Genomic DNA, 20,257 nt, shown 5'->3' with positions numbered 1-20,257 from the left:
CTGTACAACTGTACTCGACAGATGGAAACTCTGCTCAGGAATGTGATGCGCTAAGGGTTCTTCTTGGAACCCAGCGAAGTAGGGATCTGGGGCCATTATCTGGACCATTCAGGTCAAGGAAACCCTCTGGCCTCAGCCAGTGAGCCTGCTGGCCACTACTCAGAGGCTAGCTGTGCGGGCGGGGGAGCTTCGGGCACCGGGGACCATACTGGCATCAGCAAAGTCAGGCAGTAGCTGTTCCAGCTTGAAGGACTGCCCTTCAAGGTCCAACCCAAACCCCGCCTATTCCGGGAAGCCTTCCCTGATCTCTGCAGCCCCAAATAAGTTCCCCCTCCTGCAAGCACTTTGAAGATGACACCTGATGCTGGGCAGTATTCACGGGCAGCCTCAGGCCTCGGCTGGCCTGGAGCTTCGGCACCCATGACTTCAGAGTCCACAGGTCACTAATGCTGGAAGTGTCTGGGGTTCTAGAGAGTGCCCAGCACTGGCCCCACTGACTCCAATGGCAAAGAACTCTTAAGCCCCACTGCACGTGACCTCCCAGAGACTCCTTGAAGATTTAAGGAAAGCACACAACTACACAACTGCTCTTTGGTGGCTCCGGGACACACTCCACCCTCCCCCCAGCCAACACACACACACACAATTGTGGAAGTGACCCAAAAGAACAGATGTCAGAAACTAGCCCATCTCACGGTGGAGGCAAAGATTCTCTGAAGAGTGCTACCAACTCTTTCTTCCTCTGGGAACAGGAGGACCCAGTCCATAGCTTTCTGTTTCCCATCAGCAACTTGGCAACCATGTGGTTTGACCAGAGCAGGCCCCCAGGAGAGGCGGCTTCTAGAAGCAGCTGCGAACACCTGCATCCAAGGACTGGGCATATACAGTTTGAGAGACTGGAGTCATTTGCCGTTGGATCTGCTGTCAAAGCCTCTCCTTGCCTCTCTTGCCTCCATGGCCACGGTTCATTTGCAGCTCTGCAGGCCACTTCCGGCTCCAGCCTGCTGCACTGTGCAGCAGATTGCTCCCCCCGCCTCGGCCCCCCCCCCCACCATGGCAGGAATGGTTTCTCCTGTAGCTACTTTTTTGAGTGTGAACTCATACAGATTTCTGTCTTTGAGGTCCCATGGGATTTTGTTCTTTTACCCCACCCAAGAGCTGGCATTCCAGAAGGCAGCCTGAGCTGTAGTCAAAATACACCGCAAATATATTAAGTGTATAGCAAACCCCAAGTGACCCAGAAGGCTCGGGCGTGGGAGATTCTGGAGAATGGAATATTTTGTTACCTGAGGTCACATTGCTCCAAATCTCCTTTTGTCTTCCCCCTCTTGGGTTTTTTCCCCAGCTTTATTGAGATGTATTGACATATAACATTGTATAAGTTTAGGTGTACAAGGTGGTTTGACTCACTTATATATTGCAAAATCATGGTCACCGTAGTGTTAGCTAACAAAACCTTCATCATGTCACTTAAGTGCCATTTCTTTTTTATGGTGAGGACACTTAAAATCGACTCTCTTAGCAACTTTCAAGTAATAATACAGTGTTATTAACTACAGTCACATGCTGTACATTAGATCCCCAGAACTTATTCACCTTATAACTGGAAGTTTGTACCCTTTGACCAACATCTCCCCAATTCCCCCACCCCAGCCCCTGCTAACCACCATTCTACTCTGTTTCTATGAGTGTGGCTTTTTTAGAGTCCACATATAAGTGGGAGCATACAGTATTTGCCTTTTGTTGTCTGACTTACTTCACTTGGCATAATGCCCTCAAGGTCCATCCATGTTGTTGCTAATGGCAGGATTTCCTTCTTCCTCACAGCTAAACGATATTCCTCTGTGTGTGTCTGTGTATGACGCTTTCCTTATCCATTCATCCACTGACACTTAGGTTGCTTCCAGACTTTGCCTATTGTGAATAATTCTGCCCCCCAACTCTTGATTTTTGAAATCTTGCTTACACGATTGTGCTCTTTTCTGCGTTAGGAAGACAAGACCAGTTAACCTATCCTCTGGTTTCTGAGGCTTGCAAAGGGCTTCGAGATTCTCATACTTAACATTAGGAGTCACACAAAAGGCTTGATTGGAGAAAGTGTGAGAGAGCCCAGTATCTACTGAGATCAGATTAACCCCTGGAATGTATTTTGCTTTTATTAAAGTCCAAAAAGAGGAATGAGTTTCTCTTTTTTTGTCAGTGGCCTCTTTCTCATCAAATAAGGGTATGGAGCGGGGAGGGACTCTGTTAAGGAAGAGTCCTAATTAGTAGCGTTCTAGTAAATGGAGTCTTTATTTTAAATTAATCACTATTGAAGCTGTCTTCATCCGAATAGCCTAGGCTTGGAATTATGAATAAGTCAATCTATCTAAGCAATTGTGCTGGTTTTCTTGGTTATGTATATGCCCAGAATCTCATTATCTGCAACATTCTCAGTCACCTGGGTATAACGGGGTGATTTGTGAAAGAAGAATCACAAATTCTACCCAAGCCTTTTAGTCACCCAGGCTCTGGTGGGGTGGACCGAACAGACCAAAAATGCTATACAATGTTTTGGCTCTTTCTACTGATTTTTCTTTTGTTGGATCCCACATTGGCTTCAGGAGTTATATATGTCTGGGAAACTGACACTGCAAAGTTCTGGCCTGTTCCCTGCCCTGATGCTAAGGGATAAATATAGATCTCAACCACTACAGAAATGTGGCCAGGATTCCAAGGGGTGTGTGCGTGAGGGGCAGTGACTGATGGCGCCATTCTGACATGTGGGCTAGAAAAAGGCTTCTTTATGTCCAAGACCCTCTTTGGGGAGGGGAGGGGTAAAGCAGGAGCCTGGCCTCTAAAATCGGAATGCATAATCCACATTTCAAGGGGCTCATGGGTTGACACAAATAAGGAATATTGTAGGTGGCTTGGTGTGTGGGGGGGGGGCGGGTGGGGAGAGCAAAGGGAATCTTTCCTGACACCCTAGATCCTTTTGCATGAGATCAGTCTTATGAAAAAAGAAAGATATTCTTGGCCATGTCCCCTCACCCCCAACTCCCACCCACGCCCCACCTCCTGCACACACTGATACTCAGCTCTCAATTGAGAAGAACACAACTTAAGATTTCCATTGGGCCCATAGTACCTCGGGCGCTAGAGAAGGACAGAGGGCGGGTAGAGACGTGAGGTGAGGGGGGTGGTGAGTCGCTCATCCTCGTGACCCAGAATATCTCCCCCCTCCCTGTGATGATGAGCTTGCTTTTCCATAAGGGCTTTCCTTTGATTCAGGGAATGGGCCAACCAATGAGAGAGGGGCATGTTAGATTATTTTGGGGAAGGGCTCATGCCAGGAGGGTTCACTTTTACTAGGCGCCAAGTGTCCCCAGCAACCAGTGTCTCCTGTACCAGCAGAAGCTCCAGAACTCTCACCCCCTGGCCTGCCTCTGCCCCGTCTGTGCCCACGGAACAGCCATGAGAAGGCAGCTCCGGTCCAGAAGGGCTCCGGCCTCTCCTTACGCTTATCGCTACAGACTTGTGAGTCCCGGGGAGCAGAATATTTTGCCCGCCCTTTTGAGGGGGGTGGGCTGGGGGTTGCATAGATCTTGGCTTATAGCTGCTTCTCCTCAGCATGGGCAGGAACAGTGAGGTATAAGGAAGCCTATAGTTTCAAGATCCAGCAGTAACTCCTGGCACCCCATTGTGCCCTAAATTGCTGCATTGAAGGAGGAAGCCCCTCTTCCTGGGGAACAAAAGACAAGGGGAGGGGAAGATGCCAAAGAATAGTGGCCTTCTAAAATTGGGGGGGGGGGAGTCTAGAATTTAAACAAACAGAGCTTTTGGAGTCTGGGAGTAGAGGTTTTGGTCCCATAGCAGGAATTTTAGCCAGGAGAGAGAGGAAGGGGAAGAGGAAGGGAAAGACACAGCCCACCCAGCTGTCTTCAGTCCCCTGGGGCGGGAGCGCCTGAGGAACCCAGCTGCTCCTTTTCTAAAGCAGAAATTCCAAACTCTCGGGAAAAATCAGAGAATCGTAGATAGAAGCCGGGCGTAATCTTAGACATCATCTCTCCAGAACCCCTCATTATGTAAAGGAGGCTGCTGGGGCTCAGAGCACAGGAGTGACTTGCAAGTTAGTGAGAGAGCTAGAGAGAACGCCAAGTTTCCTCACTTCTAATCTTGGGCTCTTTCTATTAGATGTGCAGTAGGCAACTCCCTAGCCCTCTGATCCGCCCCCACCCGTTGCCAGCCTGCCTGCCACCCTACCCCACCCCGCCCAGCGCACACACACACACACACACACACAAACACACTCACGTGCGCGCGCACGCGCCTCTCTGCTGTCGCCATTTATCTCCATCCAGGGTGCATCACAGATTTCTTTGAACCCACGGTTTCTTTGCATTTTCTTTGCTAGAAATCATTAATATATGCCACACGCAGTACTATTTGGGGGGGGGACAGTGTAGTCTGAAATCTCCCCCAGAGAGGGCTGTGATCTGAGCCCCAGGAGGAAACAAAGCTTAATCCACTTTTCTTTGGGAAATGGCCCCTTATATAACCAGGGAGTTAAGTAAAGACTGTCAACAGCCCGCAGAGGAAAACACGAATCCTTCCAAGTCCATGTCAACCTACAGAGGGCTTCCCTTCTCAGCCACACTGTGCAGAATCTTTCTTTTCGCATTTCCAGAGTCCCTCCCAGCTTTCAGAGCACTCACAGCCTGTAGGGCACCTAGAACTCTTCCTTCCTTGGCTTCTTTTCTCCATAATGTTGCTAAAGCGTTGTGTATCGGTTCAGTTATTTGTCAAGTGCACCAGAGGAGCTTGCTCTTTATAGGAAATGCTTGATTTTAAAGGCATCAGGGGATCTTGCCCTTTAGAGGGAATACTTGATCAAATTTAAAAAGAAACTATTTAATGCAGTGGTTAATCATATGCTAATTTCTCTTTAAAATCAACCAACCATTCAAACGTTTACAGGGTGTTACTCAATGCAGGGCACAAATTTATCCTTTGGGTCACACTGTTTGTTTGTTTATATGTTTATATGTTTATATATTTAGAGTGCTCAAAATGGAGCCACCCTCTGCCCTTCAGACTCTTCCCTTTTAGGGCAACATGATGGCCCCGGCACACACCCACTACTATATTCCAGCACATTCACACACACTATCACATGAGGGCACTGCCACTTTAGGCAACGGACAAACACAGACCCTCTCATTACCAAAGGATTCCCTACAGGATTCTGTTAAATAGTTAGTTGCACAAAAGTGCCTCCCTTGCACAATGTGAGGTTCTCCTGTCCCGGGAAGCAGAGGAGAGCAAAAAAGACATTTGAGATTCCTGAAACTCAGGCAGTGTGAGAGCCGTGGGGATATTAGCTCGGAGAAGGTTAATTCTTCCCGGGAGGGTAAAGCTTTAAATGACAAGCTATCTTTAATGGGATTATCATGAAAGCTCATATCTACAAATAAGATCAGGCTGAGGCCCAGGCCAGCTGCCTCCTCTGTGGAGCAGAGGTGGAGGGCAGGCCTCCCCCTACCTGCCCCGGGCAAGAGGGAGAGAAAAGGAAGTTGTTAAGAAAACATAAAGGGGACTATAAATCCTTCCGCAGTGAACGGTTCCACCTCAAATTCTCGGAGATTCCCAGGTGCGGTAGATTCTTGGGGGGCCATGAGGACTACCCACCACAGTCCACAAGGCTGCTGGGGTTTAGGACGACAAGCTCTGTGAGAGCAATTTCCCCAGAGTCCAGGCTCAGGTTTTAAGCCTGGTAGTTACCACTGGCGCTCGTTTTGTCCCCACCGGCTCCTGAGCTGTGGGCCCCACACGGGGGGAGGGCCATCAAGGAGTTGGAAAATATCCACTCTGCCCCTTGGGTGCTCAGAATGTAGTTGGGGAGGTCAAATGCGTCCGTGTGTTCACACACAAGGGAAAGAGATTTAAGAACATTTATTAGTCCATTCAATGCTGAATGATGGGGTCTTTTCTGAGCCTTGTACCGTGAGTCCACGTCAGAGCCAGAAATCCTTGATTATGAGCACCTACAATCTCTTGGGAGCACCGAATCCGACACACCTATGGTGGCTCCATCATTCTGTTATCGGCGTCTGGGCGCTTGCGCTCAGTGCGCGAGGGGAGGGACCTCAACTATCCCGGGTAACAAGAGACGCAGGTTCTGTCAACCTGATCACAAACTTGCTGTGTGGCTACAGCTATGTCCTGCTCCCTCTCTGGGCCTCCGAAGGACAAGGGAATCTTCAGGGTCCCAGTCAGTTCTAGGATGGTGTGTGATAGAAGGCTGTACATTGGAACAAACTCGAGAGCCATTCAGAAGTAATTACGATCCAGAGCTAGACAGCGCTGGCCAGACTGAACGCTGAGAGGAGAGCCTTGTCATTCTCTGTCTCTTTTAGTGATTCTGAACAATCCAATTTTCTGAGCCCCCCCCCCCCAATGGCAGCATTTTTAGCTGAGTGTCCTCTAAACGGCCTTTGAGGAATCAGGCAGGGAGGGGGCAGCACGGAGCCCCTGGCCTCTATCATTTGACACATCCAACCCCAACAGGTGCACAGGCCCCGCCACCCTTCAGATTTGGACAGCAGAGAGAAGGGAGGGTGGCCTCATTTTCTGCTGCTGCAGTGAGCCTTGGCAGACCCCCAAAGAGCAAAGATCCAACTCTCCTGCCTATGGCTAGGAGGCATGTGAAATACCGTTGGTGAAGTCTGGGTTTCTCTTTTTTTGTTTAATTTCCTTAGAACCACTCAGAGAAGATTATAGTTTCAGATCTCAATGACTGCAATCAGTCAATCAACAGATATGTGCTGAGCACTCACTACATGCCCAGATTTTTGCCTAGGGTATGGGGTGGGGGGGGATGGGGGGAGACTAAGGAAGTATCAGTTGAGGTTCCAGACCTTAGGGAGTCTGTTCGACCAGCGGAGGTGCCAGCCCAGGCAACAGTCAGAGAAGCAGCAAACAGACCCCTGTGTTTTGTTTTTGCTAGGGAGGGAGTCTAAGTTTTGAGGAGGGGTCCAGCCGCTGGCCTTTCCTCCTGCGGTCTGTCCCAAGCTACTTTCAGGTACAACGTGGATGATCAGGTTGAGCACCTGCCAGCTACAGGACCGACGGTAAAGCTGGTTTGGACTTAGAATTTGCCATGGTGGACTCAAGTGTCTAAAATGAATCTGTTCTCCGGTGTTGAGCTCAGCTCCGCCCTAACAGGTCAGACAAAGCGAGGCCCAGGCCCCAGGACGGCGGAGTGACATAAGCAGAAGTCCTGGGAGGAAGAGCCCAAGGGCCTGCAGCTGAGAATAAAACTTACACCTCTGTGGAAAGAATATTGGGTCAAAATGGGTCAAAGAAAGGATATTTCCTCCAAAAGAGCAGAGAGAGAGAGAACATGTGCCTCTTGTAACGAGGGGGAGGCGTCTCTGAATATTGAGTCGTTTTCCATTCCTTTTGGCTGGTGGGTTGTGCCCTGGGGAATTTTTTGTCAAAAACAGGACTGTGTTTTGTCACCATTCCAGGACGATCAGGATGAAGTGAACCAGAACTACTTAGCAGATGAAGAGGAAGAAGCTGAAGAAGAGGCTCGGGTGATGGTGGTACCCGATTTGGAGGAGGAGGAGGAAGAAGAGGAGGAGGAGGAAGAGGAGGAGATAGAAGAGGAGGAAAAGGAGGAGGAAAAGGGTCAAGGTCAGCCAGCAGGCAATGCTTGGTGGCAGAGATGGCAGATCGTGAGCGAATACCTGTGGGATCCGGAGAAAAGGATGTCTCTGGCCCGAACAGGTCAGAGTTGGAGTAAGTCCCAGTCGTCCCAATGCCCCAGTTGGGTGTCCTTTGCTTTTGGCTTGGTGTCCAGGACTCCTTTACCATACGTTGGATGGGCTTGTCTGCAAATTTCCCTTAGATTTCGTGTGAAGGGCTGGATGCCTAGGGAAATGCCTGGACTGTGGGCAGATCCCACTGGAAGAAACTCCAAGTAGGTAAACACACTAGGTTGTGGAGCTGAAAGCCGCTGGGCTCAACTTCAATTTGCGATGCAACGAGACAGTAAGAATGAGTTGAGAAAGCACAGATTTTTTTGTTGTTCTTGTTGTTTAAGTCCCGGCCCCATCACTTCCTATCTGTGTGACCTTGGGCTCATCCTTTACCCTCTCTGAGCCTCGTTCTTCCTCACCTGCCAAATGAGGGAAACAATCCCTACCGTGTTTCTCCCACAGGATCAGCCTGAGGCTCCCGTCAGATGCTCCAGTTGTAAACTTGAAAGCACAGTTGACCCTTGAACAACACAGATTTGAATGGCACTGCCCCACACAGGTGCTGTGTTTTCCCCCATAAATACAGCGTAGTGCTGTAAATGTATTTTCTCTTCCACAAGATTGCCTTTTCTGTAGCTTACTTTATCGTAAGCAGACAGCATATCCTACATGTAATGTACCAAATACGCGTGAATTGACTCTTCCTGGCTTCTGGTTAACAGTAGGCTGTTAGGAGTTACGTTTGGGGAAGTCAAGACTTAGACACAGATTTTCGACCACACGGGGGTTAGCACGCCTAAGCCCCGCACTGTTCAAGGGTCAACTGTACTATGCAGGAGACTGTTACTAGGATATAAGACCCCAGTCCCTGCTAACTTGACCGCAGATTTATAAAATCTCATCGTTTCACCCAGTAATGTCAGAAAAGGAAAGCCAGGAGGCCTGCCCTCAGCCCCGGCTTGTGGGTGCTTTAGGCTCCCACGGTGTACACAGAGAAATTCGGTTTAAAGGGGTCATTTCTGGCAATTACGGCCGAGCCCCCGTCATGCTCGATCAGTGGCAGAATGGCATTCCTCAGCCACGGCTTTGACTTCACGACCTCTCCAGCACCCCTCTCCCAGGGTCCTACTCACCTCTTGAACTATTCATGCTGTGCCTTCTCAGGAGATTTAGCCTGTGGTAAAATTCACACTTGCCACACTCTCTGCACAGCCCAGAAAAAGAGTAGCTGCTGGCTTGGCACTCAGTTAACCCAGGAGAAGAACAAAATAGATGACTCTGCAGATGAAATCAGAGTCCCCCTGGGCCCAGGGTCTAGGTTGCTGAAGTTGACGGTCATGCCTTCTAAAGGCCGCTTTGGCTGAGAATTCTCTCCCCACCTAGTTTGTGTTTCTAATTCAGCTCCGTCAGGGTGAGATGGCCAGCCCTCCTTCCTGGAATTAGGAATAGCAGGTGTGGGGCTCTGAGCAATGCCCACCTCCCTTCACCCCTCCCCAGTTCCCAGCCCCACCCCTGCCGATCCCTCAAACTCTCAACTGGAACAAATGTACCATTCAAGGAACATTCCAACATTCTGGAAGCTGCGGACAAATGCCGGACACTCACTGGGGCTCCTAAGGGGGCACAGCTGTTTCTCCCTTGCCTAAAGAAGACTGGGAAAATAGGCCTTGTGAAATGCAAGTGTGATTCTGGGAGAGGGAGCTGTACTTTAACCCCTAAACAGCCAGCCATTGGAATTTCACCAGATGAGCTGATCCATGTGGCTCCTGGGGAGAATAATCCACAGGCCAAAAGAGAGTGATGGGGGAGAAAGTTTCAAGTGCCCAGGGAAGACATGGCAGTGGGGACACCACATGGTAGGCCATATCCAGGCCTCTGGATGGCAGGTCTGAGGAGAGTCCAGGAACTCAGGCTTATGCTGTTGGGCTATGCCTGGGCAAGGGGCACGTGGTGATGTTAATGCCTAGGCCACCAAGCATATGCTTTGCTGCCCTCTTTGCTGCCCTCTTGCTTGAAAACTAGGTGCCCACTTGAGCATTTACTAACCCTATCATAGCCTGCACATCAACATGACCAACATTATTCACCCAGCCTATGATTATATTATTCTGGGTTTTTCCTTTGGTAGCTGGGCAACTTCTATTTTTAGGAACTATCTGTTATTTTATTGGATACTGACAAGAACCATATGAGGTAGTAATATTATTATCCCCATTTTACAGATGCAGAAACTGAGGCTTAGAGAGGGTAAGTAACTTATCTAAAGTCACACAGTTATTAAGCGGCAGCACTGGGATTCAAGCCCAGGTCAGATGAACACTGGGGTTCATCCTCTTGCTGGAACACCACATTGTCTTTATGAAGTGTAGTGATGAGCAAGGCCTTGATGGGTAGGGTCTCAGGACCTGATGGGATGTTTTGGTGGGAGGAAGGAAGAATTTAGATCATGGGGCCCAGGCTTGGGTAAGGCATTCAGAAGAGACCCCTGGATTACCTAGAGGAGTAGCCCAAGTAAAACCTGGACATCCAGGGCAGAAAAAGTTGGAGGGCTCAGTGGGTTCCGACGGGTATGGTGCTTGGTCTTCCTTGGTGGGGATGGGGGGGGGGGAAGCTGTGTTAGCCCATCACAGACTTCAGGGCATAGCTCAGGGGTAAGGCTCAGGGGACTCACCACTAGTGCCATTCTCCCTCTACACTTCCTAGCCACACATCCTACACAAGGCAGAAGACATCTCCAAGGGAATGTACCTGTATCCCATTGCTTTCCTTTCATCCATGAGACTGAGTCTTCTAGTCCTCCAGGATGGCTCCAGCCATTGACCCCTTCCCAGGACTGGGGATGGGGGTTGAGGAAGAGGGGAGGAGGCACAGGGCACATCCCATCAAGGCAGCCAGCGGGCAGGAGCCAAGTACCACAGGCGCACGGGCGCTGCTGTTTCTTCTCTAGGGATTCCAGCAGAATCGATGTGTCCCTACCCCAGTTCTGCCTCAGTTCACCTTATGAAACATCAAGGTTCCATTTCCAGTTGGATGCCTGAGGATCTTTTTTCTCCCTTCCTCTGCTCCTCCCTCCCCCCCCTTTCTGGTTAATTTTATTTGGTTCATGGTTCAATTTAAAAATTAATATTTGGATTCAGTTTTGGGTACAGCAGAGTTACGTGGTTTGTTCCGGTTTCTGGTTCGCGATTCAGTTCAAATCTGTCCCGACATCATGTCACTGCTGTGAGTGGAGCCAGATATTGTTGCCGGAGAGGGCCCCAAGGAAGACTTGAAAAGAGCTTCTCAGCAGCCATCTCAGGCTCATTCACCTCACTCGGTTCTGCCTCATCCTGGGGCAAACCTAATCCCAAAACAGCCCACGGAGGAGGCATTCACACAAACGTGCTTTGGGTCCTACAGCAATAAGCACATGAATAATAATGGTGAGGACCTGCCGTGTAAAGAGTACTTGGTATCTGCCAGGCTCTGTGCTATGCTATTTATATGCATCGTCCCACGCCAAAAGGAAGTCCTATTATTGTCCTCATTGTACAGATGAGGAAATTGAGGTCCAGAGAGGCGAGCAGCATGTCCAAGATGAAACAGCGAGGAAATGGTAAGGTCAGGAAAGGACACGAAGAGAAGCGGAATTTCAGATATTGTTAGGGTTGTAGATCAGTATATGAGGTGAAGTGCTAAGCTTGTTCCCATTTTACCTGTGAGGAATTGGGGGCACAGAGAGGTTCTGGAACTTGCCCAAGCTCACAGGTAGAGCAAGTGTCGATAATTAAGTACAGTTTCTTCTTCCTTCCTTCCCCATCGCGTGTTCTTTTGGAAAAGCAGAGCCACTTAAACTTTTGCTAAAGATGAATAAGATTTGAAATAAGTAGGGTGAGGCCTCACTTTGCCTTGATTAGAGTAGAGGCAAGTCCAGCGGAAATTAATCAAAAGTTTGAATTATAGGCTATGTGAAAAGAAATGCTGTTTTCATCTCTTGCAAATACATATAATCACTGGAGCCAAGCCGCTAGGACTCTTCAGGGCACCTGCTTTAATGAGGGCTCCCAAGCAATTTGCCCTCTGCAGTACTCTCAACTCCACGCCCCTGTAATCTTGCTCATGGCCATCATCTGCTCAACAAGCCCTTCCATCGGAGATGCTGTAAAGGTACACTGCAATCAGACCTCCGGCACAGTTCTCATGAATTCCAAATTGGTGAAATCTGAATAAGCAAGGACATACTGAATCTGGGGAATGTGGAAAAATAAATAAATAAATAAATAAATAAATAAATAAAAGCCATCTCACGTGTTGGGGTTGGTTCTGGCTCATGAGTTCAAGTGAGGAGGCAGGAGGGCTAGTTGGCAAGCACTGACCACTCTCATCTCTGATCCTTCTGCAGGCCTGATCTTAGTCATTTACTTCTTCTTCTATGCCTCCCTGGCTGCTGTCATCACCCTCTGCATGTACACGCTATTTCTGACCATCAGTCCCTACATGCCGACCTTCACTGAGAGGGTGAAGCCTCCTGGTGAGTGCCCAGATGCCCTGTACTGTCAGCACTCGCTGGACAGAAATCTGCTTGGACAGCATGTTCAGCCTCAATTAACTTTGGCTCTTCCTGGTAATGACTTAGGGATTCAATTATTAAGAGTAAAAGTAAAATGGTACTTGGCAAATTATGGTCCTTTTTGTTTTGATTGCCTGGGGGGTAATGATTTCATGGGAATCAATACAAAAAAATTATCCCAAGAATGGGTTAATATATCCAAGACCTGTTTTCGTTGCCAGGAGTTATGATTAGACCCTTCGCCCATAGCCTTAACTTCAACTTCAACGTTTCTGAACCTGACACTTGGCAGCATTATGTCATTAGCCTAAATGGCTTTCTCCAGGGTAAGTAAGTGTCTCTGAATGGGGGAAATCTCTGTGGAAAGGTGATGGGTTGGGGGTGGGGGATTCGAAATTCACAATGCACCAGAAATCCCACCCTTACTAACCCCAGCCCATCCTGGTCTTTCCTTACCTTGCATCCCCCTCAGCACCTGTATATACAATCAAGACTGTTCTAGTTTGTGACTGTATGTTGTCTTGAAAGCATATAAGCCAAGTCTCCAGCAAGATGCTAAGTTCACTGGGGGGCAGAGAATTTGTTTTCTTAAACATTCTAGGGCACCTAGTTATGTCCTGGGCACATCCAGATGGCTCAATAATGACCATTTATAAAAGATCATTCCAGGGGGTGGGTAGTGGTGAGAAAAGAAGAGTGTTCTCCAGAATGGGAAGATTCCTGCCTCCTATACTTTCTCAAGGTAAGAGAATTCCTTTCTTGGAGATGGGCCATCTTGAAGGAAGAGAGCAAGGGTCTTGATTTAAGAGCATCCTGGCAGGGAGTTAGAGAAAGAATCTCTGGGTGACAGTCACTCCAACATTTTGATAGGAAATGTTTGCAAGATGCCTATCTCTATAGCGTCATCAGATACACTTTCAGGGACCGAGTGGCTTTTTGAGAAGCCCTTCCATGGACTGAAAGCTGAGGTAGCAGTTTGGTTAAGGTCCGACACAGAGCATGCAGGCTCTAAGCTCCAGTGGGTTGCACAAATTAGTTGTGGAAAAAAGCCAGTTTCATTGCTTTGGTTGTCCCTGCCTGGCTGAAATGGAGGGATAGGGAGCAGTAGAATGTGCACTGAAAGAGAAAAACAATCTCTTATGTGATGGGAAGGGTTATGTAAATGCATAAATTTTGTCATTTAACTTTAACCCTGCATAGAAGCTACTGTCGGGGCACCTGGGTGGCTCAGTCGTCAGTTAAGTGTCCAACTCCTGATCTCAGCTCAGGTTTCGATCTTAGGGTTGTGAGTTTGAGCCCTGCATTGGGGCTACATAAAGAATCTACCATCTCCATTCTACAAATGGGGCAACTGAGGCTCAGAAAGGGGAAGTAATGTGATAAAAGTCTCCCAGCAGCCGAACCAGCGTTTAAAACCACATCCATGGTTGTGACACCTTTGCTACTGGAAGTGTGGTCCAGGACCCGTAGCATCAGCATCCCCTGGGAGTTTGTTAGAAGGGCAGGCTCTCAGGCCCCACCCCAGACCTGTTGAATCAGGATCGGCACTTGAACAAAATCCACAGGTGATCTCTATAAACTTTAAAGCTTGAGAAATACTGCTTTTTGTAATTCTTTGTTGTTGCCATATGACCGGGAGTTAGAAACTCAGCTTTGTAACAGTCATGCTCAGTGTCATTTTGGGGAAGTCTGGGTTTCAGATTCCTCATCTGTAAAATGAGGGGGACTGGGTCCCTTCTGAATCCATGTAGTTTTTTGAGCTCAAAAACAAAAACAAAAACGTTTTGGGACGCCTGGGTGGCTCAGTCGTTAAGCGTCTGCCTTCGGCTCAGGTCATGATCCCGGGGTCCTGGGATCGAGTCCCACATCGGGCTCCTTGCTCAGCAGGGAGTCTGCTTCTCCCTCTCTCTCCCTCTGCTTGTGCTCTCTCTGTCAGATAAATAAAATCTTTAAAAAACAAAAACAAAAACGTTTTGGGCATCAGAGCCAGCACAGTCTCGTCTTTTCTTTCAAACTGTTTGTGAGCTATTGCAAGTGTGTTGTCAGAATCTCTGCTGAGGAAATCCCTCCGAGAAGCTAGTAGTAGATAGAGAAATGCCAATTCTGACCTGACGACAGAGATGGAGAACATTAGGGAAAGCATTGGGTTTTTAGTTCCTAAGGGTAGATAACATGCCCTATTTAAAAGGAACACATCTCTGAAATAGACATCCCAGAGTATCAATTTCATTCCCACGAGGACTGGGATTTTGCAATAAGGGTCATGCCCATGTCACATTATTTTTAATGGAACTACCTCAAGAGAAACAATGAGCACGTGATTAGAGCTTCTATTTAGAAACTTATTTGAACATAGTTCTTGTTCTAAAAAAAAAAAGATTAAAACGAAAACTTGAGTCGAATGTAGCTTTGTCAAAGGAAAAATAAAGGCTTAACCGTAATTGGAATAGATTTAAAATTCCCAGTTGCTCCTTAATAATATTAAACCCAAGTCACAATCTGTCTAGATGACAACCCAGCAGTACATTTGGAATTTTACCCCCAGTAGATCATAGGTGCACAGACTCCTCTGAAAAACTAAGCTACTGGGAACATGAGTGCATGGGGGCTGGACCTAACAGGACTAACTGGACTCCATCATTTAAAACCAAATTGGAAATAATGCAGTCATTTCCAAAGGCCAGTTCAGTGGCATCTGGTAGTCCAAAGAGTGAGCTCACAGACAGCCCCTTTTCAGCTCTCTCTCGGTGATATGTATACCTTGGACACATGCTCCTTTCCATCCGATGTAAAGGGACATGAACCCTGAGTGCCTCGGGTCTCGGTAGACAAGATCTCACCCTCTCACGTTCTCGGGGGAGACCCTACAGCTTGTCGTTGGTTTCTGTCTTTCAACCTAAGCTTCTATTTTGTGGTGCTAACTTTGATCTGTAAAGGATGAGAAGCTGGTTTATCTCCTCTTCCTCCCTCTTTCTCCTCTCCCCCTCTCCTGTCCCACAACACACACTTCTCATTTTCTTGTGTCTGGTGTCTCTCATGGACCTCCAAGGGAGACGTTTCCTAGACTGAACTTAAAAAGATTTAGCCCAAGAGGTTCGCCTCCTTATATAAGCCAGGCCATGACATGATTCAGTCCCTCTTCCAGAATCTACTATGTGCCTCTTCCTCTTCCAGAAGTAGAAGGGGCAGCCCTCCCCAGTTTACAGTTTGCCATCGCTGAAAAGAAATAATGGAAAATGGAAGTTATACAGTGACCAACACATGACCCAGAGATAGCTATTCCAAAGTTTGGAGGGAAGGAGAAGCAATCAAAGTGGGCCCAGGGGATGAGCCCGAAAGGCTTCCGGGAGAGGCTGATGGGGGGGCGTTGGACACCGACGCCAGGTCACAGAGCCTAGGCCAGGCTGAGTGGGCTCTCAGAGGAACACCAGAATGCTGCAGAAAGGAAACTACGGAGGAGGACTACTGAAAACGTGGCCCTCCCCTGTAGCACCTGTCTAACATGCCCCCCTCCCCCCCACACACACACGCTTTAGGTTACAACGACAGTCTTCAAGAGGAGATGAATGTAGATTGTCCCCCGGGGCAGTACTTCATCCAAGATGGCGATGAGGATGAAGACAAGAAGGCCTGCCAATTTAAGCGCTCCTTCCTGAAGAACTGCTCGGGCTTGGAGGACCCTACTTTTGGCTACTCTACTGGACAGCCGTGCATCCTTCTAAAGATGAACCGGGTATATTGGCCCTTGATACTCTGGTGATAATAAGTGGAGGAGCTGGGTGGGAACGCTCTGGCCCCTCCGTTTGTCTTGGGCTCTGTCTTTGCACCCTGCAAGTCTGGCCACTCTTACTGACAGCATCAGTAATACGAACAACTGGACAAACCTATCAAGCAATAATCCCTTTTTCTCCCTGAATACTTCCTATTTCCACCCTCCTCTCCCGCCCCTAACCTTTGATGCCCTCTGTCAGTAACGAGGTCCTGAGCTGTTTGGAACAGGGGACTGACATGATGGGAGGGGCAATTCTTACATCACAAGAGATACATTTTCCTCCTCTCCTGCCATGCCTTAGGTGTGGTAGAGCCTTACCAGGCACATCCCTCTTAAAACCAGAAAGTTCTTTACATCTTCAGGGTTCTCTTGCTGCCGTTACCATTGTACGAACATCGGGCACAAATACAACAAGGAGTAAGCTGAGCTGCACAGCTCTGGAGATAGTTTTGCATTTTTTGTAACATTTCTGAGAGGGCAAAATAGGTTAAGTTTATGCCTAAGGAAGGGATGGCTTAAGGGGGGCGGTTAGAAAAGCCCCATTTTTACTGTCCAATCCGTTTTGTGTTTTGATGTTCAACAACAACGACAATGCTGGTTTTCTTTTGATAGATTGTAGGCTTTCGTCCTGAGCTTGGGGATCCTGTGAAGGTGTCCTGCAAAGTTCAGGTAAAGTGCCTTTTTGAGTAAGTATTGCTAGCGCATCTTTTTTATGTAAGAAGACGGTTCATCCCTTCCAAGGGTTTCACCATGGATGCCTGGCTATGGGTTAGGGAAAGGGTTAGTATTTTCATAACTACGCCTCCCTCTAGTACCTTCTGGCCTCCCTCTTGCCAGAAAGCATTCAATTCACGTGTGTGTGTGTCGTGCGGCTGTGTGCGTCCTCGCTGGTTTATACCTGTGAAAGCCAAAGAACAACCTGCTAAGGGCCGCAGCAGGGACCGACAATGTACCACGTCATTAACTGGAATTCTGTTTACACTTTTGCTTTTAGCTCTAATTACTTGTTTCTTTGAACTAAACAACCAGCTTTCGTTAGAGTCATTAGTCCCTGCTTTCAGAACCAGAATTTCACTTTTTGCAGCAATGACCAGTGGCACTGCGTGTTGCAATAACAAAGGACTACCAGGGAAGTATAAACAGAACTCTATTAATATGCTAATTAACTGTCATTCGAGGGACCATTAACTCCTATCTCATCTGCACCAATTAGCTCCTTTGTAGGAAGAAGCCCTAGATCTTGGGTTTGCTTCTCAAACCGGAAGCAGTAGCTCCCTCCGGTTTCCTAACATGCACTGCACCCCCAGCCCTGGACTGCTGCCTCGCTAATGTCCTCAGGGCTAGAAATACAGCTCAGACCTCCAGCCTTGAGGGTGGTGGGTCAGAAAGCAGAAAGAGGCAGCATTTATTGATCCCTTAGGCTACGCCAGGTACTTTGCTAGGTGTTAGGGGTGCTGAGATAGCTATGAGTCGGTCTCTGAAATCGGGGCAACCACGTATTACAGCTGCTGTGAAAGGTGCAGCGGGGGACACTGAAGATGAGGGTTGAAAGGTCAGGCCGTGGTCTGCCCTGTGAACAAGGTAGGAAGGACATCCATTCTGTCCACATGGACATGAGTGTGCGTAAATATACACATGCTCGAGATGTGAAGACAAACTAGTGGCACTGATTCCACACACTATTCACAGACGTGAACGGCGTTGCTTTCTAGAAGAAAATGTAAGTAAATCATAGGGACCGACTCAGTCTTAAACTAGCATACTAATTGGCTTGAGTCCTGCTTATAGTTCCCTAGTGGAAGCCATTCGTTTTTCCGCTTACACAGAACCTTGCTGAGAACCGTCCTTTAAAAAGAAAACAAGAAATAGTCAGTCGTCATACGTTCCGTAATAATCAGTTGGTCAAAATCCACATCCACTTGTGGAAATCAAGCAGGACAAGGTCATCACTAGAATAAGAGTATACCCTGAACGATTACACTATATTGACAGAAGCAATCCCATGACCCCAGTGAGTGATCCACTAGTAGTGAGCACTGTTTGTCCCTTGTTAACCCCCAGACCTCTGCTATATAGGGCAAGCCTAATGCATAGGCAGAATGGTCAGTCCTCTACCTGACATGATATGATGAGGGCACACTTATTTATTTCATCTTTGCAGCGCTGGTTCCCTCTTGCTTATCCTCCTGAGTTCACCCCCTGCAATTAAGCACTACAGAGAAGGTGGTCAGACACATGAGTTTTGGTGGGCCAAACTATAGGCTGTGTCCCTAGGCAGCAGATCCCTATGCACCTGGTCTACCTTCCAACAGAACTGAGCCCACGGTGTGCAAGTTGTCGTGGCGTGGGATTTACTCAATATGTTCTAACTTCTACCTGCCTCAACGTCCAAGACTGGGTGCCAGGCCCAGGATGATTTTTTTTTTTTTTTTTTTTTTTTTTTGGAGAGGGGCTGGCGTGGTAGGCCCTCTTGCTAGAGCAGCACCAGCCTTCCGGAGCCCTTCTGTCTGGGTCCCCTAGGAGCCAGTACAGAACTATATCAAGCACATTCGGCCTCCTCAGTCCAGGCCTTCCATTCAATATTCTTTCAACTGAAAACTGAGGCACAGTCTCTCCCTGGAAATGCTCTGGGGATAGGTGTGGGGTAAGCTATGCCCCATTCTGCTTTCATGGGTCTTCCTGGGACAGTTGGTTATGGGTCACATCGTGATTTCACCTGGGGCACAGGCCCCTTGAGCTCAGGCTTCAACCCACCAGGGGACCCAACATCCCACATATACCTGCTTTTACTTCCAGAGAGGCGATGAAAATGACATCCGATCCATCAATTACTACCCAGAGTCGGCTTCTTTTGACCTTCGCTACTACCCTTACTACGGCAAACTGACTCATGTAAGCCTGTATCCTTTTCAGTCTTTGCTGTCAGAAAGGGCTCAGAGACAGAGGCAGGGCTGTCCTCTGTCTGAGAATTAGGGAGCAGCATATAGTAACAGTGGGGTGAACAGTCGCTGGCCAAGACCAGGAGCTCCCTCTACCAATTCCTAGTACAACCACTCCTTTCCGTATCTGAAGATATTTCAGCTCTGGTCTGGTCTAACTCCTTCAGTTTACAGATGGAGAAATTCGAGTTCAGAGAGAGAAAGAGACTTGCCCGACACACATAGCTAATTAGTGGCAGAGCCAGGAGCAGACAGATCACTGTCATTGCACCCCACGATACCCAAATAATCACACCTGCCTGTTTCTCCCAGGTGAAGCCTTGGGGCAGTGGTGGTGGGTCATAGGGCGAGGCTTCACCTTTAGCATAGACATTTGAAAGATACTAGTTCTGGTTTCATTCATGGTCTGATAGCCAGAAAATCCTATCACACAGAGTTAGAACTGGTTTTCCCCAGAGGGTGGTCAGACATCTGACAGTGACTTATGCAAGAAGCGTGTCATTTCCCCACCATCCCAGGGCAGAGAGCGTGTCAGTTGCTTTAGCCATTCGTGACTTGGCATTATGGGATTTGCTCAGTTCCCTGTGTGAGGGTTATCCCATCCTGCACTGAATATCTGCTCACTTGCATCCTGTTACCCACCCCCATGCCCTGCGCTCCTTGCACTTAGGATTCATTGTTCTTCCGCCTACAGGTTAACTACACCTCCCCGCTGGTGGCAATGCACTTTACAGATGTGGTGAAGAACCAAGCGGTGCCCGTCCAGTGCCAGCTGAAGGGCAAGGGCATCATAAATGATGTCATCAATGATCGTTTTGTGGGTAGGGTGATCTTTACTCTGAACATAGAAACCTAAGAACTTTGCAGGGCGCTCCCACTAGTTTTGTTTCTGTTTTATTTCATGTACCCCCTGGTAGTACCTGAATTCTTTTTCTTCGCTCAGGACACAGCCAGATGGACACCTAAGACAGCAGATCATCTTTCCTTGCCTTTGACATATGTATAAAATGACATTGTGGGATTGATTTTTTAAAGGTAGTCTCTCCTGATGACAAATAGATGACGTTAATTTCCTTTCCCCCTACTTAAAACTAAAACCCATTCTTGCTGCTAGAAGTCTCACCATAGTGTAAACATAGTGTCTGATAAAATTCACAAGAGCCATGAAGGAGAATATCTATGATGATTTTAAATTCATCGTGTTTTGTAAAATTTTGTTGTTTTTAGAGGTGAGATTCCTCCCAACCAGGCTGAT

General features: G+C 48.0%; 1 protein-coding gene across 2 annotated transcripts; it reads left to right on the top strand.

Moving 5' to 3' along the window:
• The first annotated feature begins 3,453 nt into the window (after positions 1 to 3,453).
• On the top strand, positions 3,454 to 19,858 carry ATP1B4 (ATPase Na+/K+ transporting family member beta 4). 2 transcript variants are annotated; one of them, XM_028087812.1, is made up of 8 exons: positions 3,454 to 3,516; positions 7,509 to 7,770; positions 12,124 to 12,252; positions 12,513 to 12,617; positions 15,828 to 16,024; positions 16,676 to 16,732; positions 18,860 to 18,955; positions 19,697 to 19,858. In XM_028087812.1, the coding sequence occupies exons 1-8, from the start codon at positions 3,454 to 3,456 to the stop codon at positions 19,856 to 19,858; spliced, it is 1,071 nt and encodes a 356-aa protein (XP_027943613.1). The 2 variants fall into 2 exon arrangements, with proteins under 2 accessions (XP_027943613.1, XP_027943612.1); XM_028087811.1 differs by having other exon boundaries at positions 7,509 to 7,782.
• Positions 19,859 to 20,257: the final 399 nt, after the last annotated feature.

This window comes from Eumetopias jubatus, unplaced genomic scaffold, assembly GCF_037043125.1.
Source record: "Eumetopias jubatus isolate StellerSeaLion01/CBP00866 unplaced genomic scaffold, mEumJub1_p1.0 scaffold_11, whole genome shotgun sequence".
NCBI classification, from domain to species: Eukaryota; Metazoa; Chordata; class Mammalia; order Carnivora; family Otariidae; genus Eumetopias; species Eumetopias jubatus.
The sequence above is the reverse complement of the archived record's forward strand: the minus strand, read 5'-3'. Positions and strand labels throughout refer to the sequence as shown.

Excerpts from the sequence above, each read along its gene's own strand:
- ATP1B4 (XM_028087811.1), top strand. The coding sequence starts at position 3,454 with ATGAGAAGGCAGCTCCGGTCCAGAAGGGCTCCGGCCTCTCCTTACGCT. Across the intron at positions 12,253-12,512 it reads TGAGAGGGTGAAGCCTCCTG|GAGTTATGATTAGACCCTTC; the intron begins GTGAGTGCCCAG and ends TTTCGTTGCCAG. Across the intron at positions 16,733-18,859 it reads AGGTGTCCTGCAAAGTTCAG|AGAGGCGATGAAAATGACAT; the intron begins GTAAAGTGCCTT and ends TTTTACTTCCAG.